At 48.6% G+C, this 10088-nt stretch overlaps 1 protein-coding gene across 5 annotated transcripts; it reads right to left on the reverse strand.

The window, feature by feature from the left end:
* Positions 1 to 93: 93 nt before the first annotated feature.
* On the reverse strand, positions 94 to 9446 carry LOC115553469 (phosphatidylinositol 4-phosphate 5-kinase-like protein 1). 5 transcript variants are annotated; one of them, XM_030369737.1, is made up of 10 exons: positions 9295 to 9446; positions 7757 to 7976; positions 7390 to 7440; positions 6565 to 6719; positions 5973 to 6097; positions 5399 to 5451; positions 4882 to 4937; positions 3101 to 3210; positions 1705 to 1867; positions 94 to 889 (listed from the first exon to the last, which is right to left on the reverse strand). In XM_030369737.1, the coding sequence occupies exons 2-10, from the start codon at positions 7943 to 7945 to the stop codon at positions 511 to 513; spliced, it is 1281 nt and encodes a 426-aa protein (XP_030225597.1). In that variant the 5' UTR covers positions 7946 to 7976; positions 9295 to 9446; the 3' UTR covers positions 94 to 510. The 5 variants fall into 5 exon arrangements, with proteins under 5 accessions (XP_030225597.1, XP_030225598.1, XP_030225600.1 ...); XM_030369738.1 differs by having other exon boundaries at positions 6565 to 6710; positions 7757 to 7980; XM_030369740.1 differs by having other exon boundaries at positions 4882 to 4934; positions 5417 to 5451; positions 7757 to 7980; positions 9295 to 9445.
* Positions 9447 to 10088: the final 642 nt, after the last annotated feature.

Below are 10088 nucleotides of genomic sequence, written 5' to 3' on the forward strand. Positions count from 1 at the left end.
CTTTTTTGTTCATAGCAATGAAATGTCCTATGGCTGTGGATTTTTTTCTTATCTTTTATGAACTACTACGGTCGACAAGATGACTAGTTTGGCTTCAAAAACACTAAAACAACATTTATTGTTAAACAACACCCGGACCAACATATAAGATAACATACAATGTAAGAACAGACATATAACATCAGATTACAAAACCATCTCCTCTTCTAATGTCACTTTCACAGACTTAATGATAACATGATGTTAGATTATGCAGTGTATTATTAAGCAGTCCAAAAATTATTTATTTATATACATACTTTGATATATATATATATATATATATATATATATATATATATATATATATATATATATATATATATTAATAATATTCAGAAGTGGGGTCACTGCCTCAGCAGGGCTCATTGGGTGACCGGGGGGGGGTCACTGGGTGCACCGGGGGGGGTCACTGGGCGGCCCGGGGGGGTCACCGGGTGGCCGGGGGGGTCACTGGGCGGCCCGGGGGGGTCACTGGGTGCGGCTGCGGACCCACTGGCAGAGCCTCAGGGAGTAGGCATGGGGGCTGACGGTGCTGAAGCTGCGCCCGGGGAAGCGCAGCGCCTTGTACCAGTGCTCCAGCCTCTTCCTCCAGCCGTACTGCGTGAACACGTCGATGATGCCCACGAAGTAGCGCCGCTGCGGCCCGTCCAGCACGTGCACCGCGTTCTGGAAGTCCGGCAGCAGCCGGCGGTGGCGAGCGTGGAACTCCCCCTCGGCCCCCCCGCCTGGCAGGGTCCCCAGGGGGACCCCCCCACCACCGGGAACCCCCGAGTCCTGCTCCTCATCCAGGGAGCGCTGCCTCTCAAGTAGGGGCCGGGTGGGGGGGCCCTCGTCCAGATCCAGAGACCTGCGGTCACATGATCAGTGAGAGGCTCGTGGAGGGGGGGGGAGATGCGCACACACACACACACACACACACACATGAACATAATAAACACACACACAGACAGAGACAAACACACACACGGTAACACACACACACACACACACACACACACACACACACACACACACACACACACATGAACATAATAAACACACACACAGACAGAGACAAACACACACACGGTAACACACACACACACACACACACACACACACACACACATGAACATAATAAACACACACACAGACAGAGACAAACACACACACGGTAACACACACACACACACACACACACACACACACACACACATGAACATAATAAACACACACACAGACAGAGACAAACACACACACGGTAACACACACACACACACACACACACACACACACACACACATGAACATAATAAACACACACACAGACAGAGACAAACACACACACGGTAACACACACACACACACACACACACACACACACACACACACACACACACACACGAACATAATAAACACACACACAGACAGAGACAAACACACACACGGTAACACACACTCACACACACACACACACACACACACACACACACACACACACACACATGAACATAATAAACACACACACAGACAGAGACAAACACACACACGGTAACACACACACACACACACACACATGAACATCAAAAACACACACAGACACAGACAAACACACACTCACTGACACACACACACAGACACACACACACAGACACACACACACAGACACACACACAGCTCCTACTTTGTGGTCCGGTTGACGAGCGTGGCCAGCGAGTGCCTCTGGTCCAGCTCGTCAAGGTGCAGAGCCTGCTGGCCAATCAGGAGGCTGTAGTCCAACACGTTGAGGCTCCGCAGGAACGCGCTGTCCAGCTCCACCTGCTCCTCGAACCACGACCGCTCCGGCCCTGCACAGAGTACGGTACAGTAGAGTAGGGTACAGTAGAGAACAGTAGAGTACGGTACAGTAGAGTACGGTACAGTAGAGTAAGGTACAGTAGAGTACGGTACAGTAGGGTACAGTAGAGTACGGTACAGTAGAGTACGGTAGAGTACGGTACAGTAGAGTATGGTACAGTAGAGTAAGGTAGAGTACGGTACAGTAGAGTACGGTACAGTAGAGTACGGTACAGTAGAGTACGGTAGAGTACGGTACAGTAGAGTACGGTAGAGTACGGTACAGTAGAGTATGGTACAGTAGAGTACGGTACAGTAGAGTACGGTACAGTAGAGTACAGTAGAGTATGTTACAGTAGAGTACAGTAGAGTATCTTACAGAGAGTACAGTAGAGCACAGTAGAGTATCTTACAGTAGAGTATGTTACAGTAGAGTACAGTAGAGTATCTTACAGTAGAGTACAGTAGAGTATGTTACAGTAGAGTATGTTACGGTAGATTACAATATAGTATGGTAGCGTATGTTAAAGTGGTTTAGTAAAGTGTATGCAGTATGATCTAGTACTGTGCAGTGGTTTAGTAAAGTGTACCCAGTGTGATCTAGCACAGTGCAGTAGTTTAGTAAAGTGTACCCAGTGTGATCTAGTACAGTGCAGTAGTTTAGTAAAGTGTACCCAGTGTGATCTAGTACAGTGCAGTCGTTTAGTAAAGTGTACCCAGTGTGATCTAGTACAGTGCAGTAGTTTAGTAAAGTGTACCCAGTGTGATCTAGTACAGTCGTTTAGTAAAGTGTACCCAGTGTGATCTAGTACAGTAGTTTAGTAAAGTGTACCCAGTGTGATCTAGTACAGTAGTTTAGTAAAGTGTACCCAGTGTGATCTAGTACAGTAGTTTAGTAAAGTGTACCCAGTGTGATCTAGTACAGTAGTTTAGTAAAGTGTACCCAGTGTGATCTAGTACAGTAGTTTAGTAAAGTGTACCCAGTGTGATCTAGTGCAGTAGTTTAGTAAAGTGTACCCAGTGTGATCTAGTGCAGTAGTTTAGTAAAGTGTACCCAGTGTGATCTAGTACAGTAGTTTAGTAAAGTGTACCCAGTGTGATCTAGTACAGTAGTTTAGTAAAGTGTACCCAGTGTGATCTAGTACAGTGCAGTAGTTTAGTAAAGTGTACCCAGTGTGATCTAGTACAGTAGTTTAGTAAAGTGTACCCAGTGTGATCTAGTACAGTAGTTTAGTAAAGTGTACCCAGTGTGATCTGTCCCTGGAAGTTGTTGTCCTTCAGCACGCTGATGACCGGGCTGCCCTGTGGGGTCGGCGCCGTCCAGCGTCCAAGCTCACAGCCCTTAATGTCGTACCTGGAGGGTCAGATACAGGTTATATACCCCTACCTGCTCCCTAGTGACCTGACTCTGGACTGTCTAACCCCTACCTGCTCCCTAGTGACCTGTCTCTGGACTGTCTAACCCCTACCTGCTCCTTAATGACCTGTCTCTGTACTGTCTAACCCCTACCTGCTCCCTAGTGACCTGACTCTGGACTGTCTAACCCCTACCTGCTCCCTAGTGACCTGACTCTGTACTGTCTAACCCCTACCTGCTCCCTAATGACCTGTCTCTGGACTGTCTAACCCCTACCTGCTCCCTAGTGACCTGACTCTGGACTGTCTAACCCCTACCTGCTCCTTAATGACCCGTCTCTGGACTGTCTAACCCCTACCTGCTCCTTAATGACCTGTCTCTGGACTGTCTAACCCCTACCTGCTCCCTAGTGACCTGACTCTGGACTGTCTAACCCCTACCTGCTCCTTAATGACCCGTCTCTGTACTGTCTAACCCCTACCTGCTCCCTAATGACCTGTCTCTGGACTGTCTAACCCCTACCTGCTCCCTAGTGACCTGTCTCTGGACTGTCTAACCCCTACCTGCTCCCTAGTGACCTGTCTCTGGACTGTCTAACCCCTACCTGCTCCTTAATGACCTGTCTCTGTACTGTCTAACCCCTACCTGCTCCCTAGTGACCTGTCTCTGGACTGTCTAACCCCTACCTGCTCCTTAATGACCTGTCTCTGTACTGTCTAACCCCTACCTGCTCCCTAGTGACCTGTCTCTGGACTGTCTAACCCCTACCTGCTCCTTAATGACCTGTCTCTGTACTGTCTAACCCCTACCTGCTCCTTAATGACCTGTCTCTGTACTGTCTAACCCCTACCTGCTCCCTAGTGACCTGTCTCTGGACTGTCTAACCCCTACCTGCTCCTTAATGACCTGTCTCTGTACTGTCTAACCCCTACCTGCTCCTTAATGACCTGTCTCTGTACTGTCTAACCCCTACCTGCTCCTTAATGACCTGTCTCTGTACTGTCTAACCCCTACCTGCTCCTTAATGACCTGTCTCTGTACTGTCTAACCCCTACCTGCTCCTTAATGACCTGTCTCTGTACTGTCTAGCCCCTACCTGCTCCTTAATGACCTGTCTCTGTACTGTCTAACCCCTACCTGCTCCTTAATGACCTGTCTCTGTACTGTCTAACCCCTACCTGCTCCTTAATGACCTGTCTCTGTACTGTCTAACCCCTACCTGCTCCTTAATGACCTGTCTCTGTACTGTCTAACCCCTACCTGCTCCTTAATGACCTGTCTCTGTACTGTCTAACCCCAACCTGCTCCTTAATGACCTGTCTGTACTGTCTAACCCCTACCTGCTCCTTAATGACCTGTCTCTGTACTGTCTAACCCCTACCTGCTCCTTAATGACCTGTCTCTGTACTGTCTAACCCCTACCTGCTCCTTAATGACCTGTCTCTGTACTGTCTAACCCCTACCTGCTCCTTAATGACCTGTCTCTGTACTGTCTAACCCCTACCTGCTCCTTAATGACCTGTCTCTGTACTGTCTAGCCCCTACCTGCTCCTTAATGACCTGTCTCTGGACTGTCTAACCCCTACCTGCTCCTTAATGACCTGTCTCTGGACTGTCTAACCCCTACCTGCTCCTTAATGACCTGTCTCTGTACTGTCTAACCCCTACCTGCTGCTGATTCTGTCGTCAGGGAAGAACACACTCTGCATGATGATGAAGTACTTCTGGGGAGACAGGGGGGGGGGGGGGGGGGGGGGGGGGGGGGGGGGGGGGGTAGTACACAGTAGAATACGGTGATGTAGTAGTAGTAGTATGAGTGTAGTAGTATATAGTCTTACACAGTAGACTACAATACTCTGCAGTAGTACATAGTAGTATATAATAAAATACAGAACAATGCAGCCCTTTCCAGTAGTATACATTACAATATAGAAGTATACAGTATAATACAGTAGAAAACCGTAGTTTGTAGTAGAATACCAGCAGAGAATAGAAGCCAGTGTACAGACATGCTGAGGGGAGCAGTGGTTACCCTGGTTACATTGGTAACCCTGGTTACCCTGGTTCCCTTGGTTACCCTGGTTACCCTGGTTCCCTTGGTTACTCTGGTTACCCTGGTTCCCTTGGTTACCCTGGTTACCCTGGTTCCCTTGGTTACCCTGGTTTACCTGGTTACCCTGGTTACCTTGGTTTCACTGGTTACCTTGGTGTGGTTTGGGACGGTGATCTTATGGACACCTGAGGGGAGAGAGGTTCACAACGTAAAGGATAGAAGATATAGGGGATACAGGGGATACAGAGATATAGAAGATATAGTCTAGAGGATATAGAAGAGACAGAAGATATAGAGGATACAGCAGATATAGAGGATATAGAAGAGACAGAAGGTATAGAGGATACAGAAGATATAGAGGATATAGGGGATACAGTAGATATAGAGGATATAGAAGAGACAGAAGGTATAGAGGATACAGAAGATATAGAGGATATAGAGGATATAGAAGAGACAGAAGGTATAGAGGATACAGAAGATGTAGCGGATACAGAAGATATAGCGGATATAGAATATAGATAAGATATAGAGTATATAGAAGATATAGAAGACACAGAAGATATAGTAGATACAGAGGATATAGCAGATATAGAAGATTTAGAATATATAGAAGATATAGAAGACAGAGAAGATATAGTAGATACAGAATATATAGAAGATATAGAAGATATAGAGGACACAGAAGATACAGAGGATATAGACGTACCCATGAAGCGGACGAGTAGGGAGTGGGGGTATCTGTTGAGGTGGTCCACGTACAGCGGCAGGTTGGACAGGAGGAACTTCACTTCTCGATGGCTCTGGGTCTTCAGGAAGAACCTCTTGTCGTGTCTGCAGGGAGAGAGACACCAGGCTGGAGGACCTCACGGTGGCTGGTTCTACTCCTGGTGTAGAGCTCAGATGCCAGCTCCTGAGAGAGCCGTGTTCAGACAAGTGTTGACCGTCTGGTTCACATGTGCTCCTAACGTTGACGTTCACAGACGCTCTCATCCAGAGCAACTCACAGTCAAACCAAACCATGATGAAACGACGATAGCAGGCGCCTCTGACCGCCCAGCTGAAACATCTGGTAGAACTCGCTGAGCTCCCAGCAGAACGGGGAGGAGCCACGGCTCACCTGACCAGTACGCTCTCCTTCCAAAGAGCTGAAGACCCCCAGACGTTCTCAGAGGAGATGGGCTGTCACGCGTGTTTGAGTGCGCTCTTCAGAACCGTCCCTGTCGGGTCTAGAGGGGAGGTCTACGTACGTGATGAAGAACCGGTTCCTGATCTGTAGGGTCTAGGGGAGGTCTACGTACGTGATGAAGAAGTCAGCCTTGCTCTTGGAGTTGCTGATGAACTGCAGGTAGAAGTCGTCGGAGCTGAGGGAGGAGCGATACTCCTCCTCGCTCAGACCCAGGGACCTCCTCAAGGAGCTGAACACCGGGCCCGAGAAGGTCTGCATCTGGAAGCCCTGGAGACAAGGTCCAGTCTGAGACAAGGTCCAGGCTGAGACAAGGTCCAGTCTGAGACAAGGTCCAGTCTGAGACAAGGTCCAGGCTGAGACAAGGTCCAGTCTGAGACAAGGTCCAGTCTGAGACAAGGTCCAGGCTGAGACAAGGTCCAGTCTGAGACAAGGTCCAGTCTGAGACAAGGTCCAGGCTGAGACAAGGTCCAGGCTGAGACAAGGTCCAGTCTGAGACAAGGTCCAGGCTGAGACAAGGTCCAGGCTGAGACAAGGTCCAGTCTGAGATAAGGTCCAGGCTGAAGCTCTCCAGGAGAGCTACACTAATACCCTAACCCTCTCCCTGTTATAAGAACACGACATGTTATAGTAACCCTAACCCTCTCCCTGTTAATATAACATGACAGGGATGTCTAGTGGAGTTACCATATTGTTCATATAACTGGAATGTTTAAGATTACTTTAATGATGAGTAGATATACTGTCATGTTTATAAACTGTAATGTTTAGTGGATAGTACTGTAATGTGAATGAACTGTAATGTTAAGTATCACTGTAATGATTATAAACTGTAATGTTTAGATAATACCTTAGGTTAAGTCATTAACTTAATGTTTATAAACTGTCAAGTTAAGTTCATTAACTTAATGTTTATTCCTGTGAAGGTAAAGTCACTCACCTCATGGACCTGAGTTTCCTGTTTTTTGAAACAATCAGCTGTCAGTTGTTCCTGGGGTGTTGGGGGGGGAGGAGGGGTGGAGTCTGAGTCACATGTTGCACCACCACCAATCATAATTCATTCATTCAAATGATAAAACAATAATAACCGTAAATACTAACTTGGTTGGTCAACATTTACATTGTTATTATACTAATTGGACGCTCTGGTGAGTCTCGCTCTCTCCCTCCCTCCTCCCTCCCTCCCTCCCTCCCTCCCCTCCCTCCCTCCCCCACCCCCTCCCCCCTCCCTCCCTCCCCCTCCCCCCTCCCCCACCCCCTCCCCCTCTCCCTCCCCCCTCCCTCCCTGTGTGTGGTGGCGGCCTCACCAGGGGGGGGGGGTCCAGGTTGTCCGTCAGGGCCGTCTGTAGTCCGGTCTTGATGAAGCAGGCCAGGTCGTAGAAGTCGTGGTTCTGGTTGATCTCGAACACTCCCAGCATGCTCCACAGCATCCGCAGCTGCCACCAGCGCCGCCGCCGCGTCGCGCCAGACGCTGACGCCTTCTTCTTGGCCGGCATCTCCGCCTCTGACCGCTGACCTGGGTTCACACTGACTGGGGGGGGCGGGGGGGTTAGGGGGTTTGACCCCAGCCCCGCCCTGAGCATGGCCCACGACCCAACCTGCTCCTTAATGACTCCTTCATACTGTGGCTAGTGCACGCTACGTTGATAATAAGTGGCTACTGTACGCTACGTTGATAATAAGTGGCTACTGTATGCTACGTTGATAATAAGTGGCTAGTGCACGCTACGTTGATAATAAGTGGCTACTGCACGCTACGTTGATAATAAGTGGCTACTGTACGCTACGTTGATAATAAGTGGCTACTGTATGCTACGTTGATAATAAGTGGCTAGTGCACGCTACGTTGATAATAAGTGGCTACTGTATGCTACGTTGATAATAAGTGGCTAGTGCACGCTACGTTGATAATAAGTGGCTACTGTACGCTACGTTGATAATAAGTGGCTAGTGCACGCTACGTTGATAATAAGTGGCTACTGTATGCTACGTTGATAATAAGTGGCTACTGTATGCTACGTTGATAATAAGTGGCTAGTGCACGCTACGTTGATAATAACTGGCTACTGCACGCTACGTTGATAATAAGTGGCTAGTGCACGCTACGTTGATAATAAGTGGCTACTGTACGCTACGTTGATAATAAGTGGCTACTGTACGCTACGTTGATAATAAGTGGCTACTGCACGCTACGTTGATAATAAGTGGCTACTGCACGCTACGTTGATAATAAGTGGCTAGTGCACGCTACGTTGATAATAAGTGGCTACTGCACGCTACGTTGATAATAAGTGGCTACTGTACGCTACGTTGATAATAAGTGGCTACTGTACGCTACGTTGATAATAAGTGGCTACTGTACGCTACGTTGATAATAAGTGGCTACTGTATGCTATGTTACTGAAAATTAAAATAGCATCCAAGACTGGGCAGCAGCATCCCATTTCTTTTTTACACAGAGCAGGGCAGCTGCTGTCACAACCTGTTTCTTATTGGCTCATATTAGCATGAGGGTGTGACTCTTCCTGGTTTGATGACAAGCTGTTCCACCTGCTATTGTATTAAAATAGTGAAGCAGTAAAACTCAGGATAAACACAAAAACGCACATGCATTTAGCCTACATATCATTATGATACTGAATATCATATTTTGAATATCACAAATGTTCACAAATATTTGAATTTGTGAACAGTGAATATTTGAATGGTGGTTTTGAAATGGTTCAACCTGAAATACAAGTTGCAAGAATTTCAAAGGGGAATAGAAAATAATAAATTCAGTCCTGTTTAGGGCAGAGATTAGCCTCCGTATCGAACCTGATGGTATAAAGTTAGACGACCTTACCCGGTGCTGCGTTCAGCCGCAGCTGGTGTTGGAGGAGGAAGACGTGGAGAACAAACCCAGCGCCCAGCCTGCGGCTCAGAGCTCCCGCTCAGGACAGCATTCCAGGCAGGTGAGTCAGGACAGGACGGACAAGGAGGAGCCCAGGTGCGTGTGCTGAAGGGTGTGGCTAGGAGAGGGAGAGAGAGAGAGAGAGAGAGAGAGAGAGAGAGAGAGAGGGAGAGAGAGAGAGAGAGAGAGAGAGAGAGAGAGAGAGAGAGAGAGAGAGACGGAGAGAGAGAGAGAGAGAGAGAGGGGGGGGGAGAGAGGGAGAGAGAGAGAGAGAGAGAGAGAGAGAGAGAGAGAGAGAGAGAGAGAGAGGGGGGGAGAGAGGGAGAGAGAGAGAGAGAGAGAGGGGAGAGAGAGAGAGAGAGAGAGAGAGAGAGAGAGAGAGAGAGAGAGAGAGAGAGGGGGGAGAGAGGGAGAGAGAGAGAGAGAGGGGGGGGGGGGGGGGGGAGAGAGAGAGAGAGAGAGAGAGAGAGAGAGAGAGAGAGAGAGAGAGAGAGGGGGGGGAGAGAGGGAGAGAGAGAGAGAGAGAGGGGGGGGGGGAGAGAGAGAGAGAGAGAGAGAGAGAGAGAGAGAGAGAGAGAGAGAGAGAGAGAGAGAGAGAGAGGAGAGAGAGGGGGGGGGAGAGAGAGAGAGAGAGAGAGAGAGAGAGAGAGAGAGAGAGAGAGAGAGAGAGAGAGAGAGAGAGAGAGAGAGGGGGGGGAGAGAGGGAGAGAGAGAGAGAGAGAGGGGGGGGGGGGGGGGGGGGAGGG

This window comes from Gadus morhua, chromosome 11 (genome assembly GCF_902167405.1).
Source record: "Gadus morhua chromosome 11, gadMor3.0, whole genome shotgun sequence".
NCBI classification, from domain to species: Eukaryota; Metazoa; Chordata; class Actinopteri; order Gadiformes; family Gadidae; genus Gadus; species Gadus morhua.

Excerpts from the sequence above, each read along its gene's own strand:
- LOC115553469 (XM_030369737.1), bottom strand. The coding sequence starts at position 7,945 with ATGCCGGCCAAGAAGAAGGCGTCAGCGTCTGGCGCGACGCGGCGGCGG. Across the intron at positions 6,720-7,389 it reads AGGAAACTCAGGTCCATGAG|GGCTTCCAGATGCAGACCTT; the intron begins GTGAGTGACTTT and ends CCTTGTCTCCAG. Across the intron at positions 5,452-5,972 it reads CCTACTCGTCCGCTTCATGG|GTGTCCATAAGATCACCGTC; the intron begins GTACGTCTATAT and ends CTCTCCCCTCAG.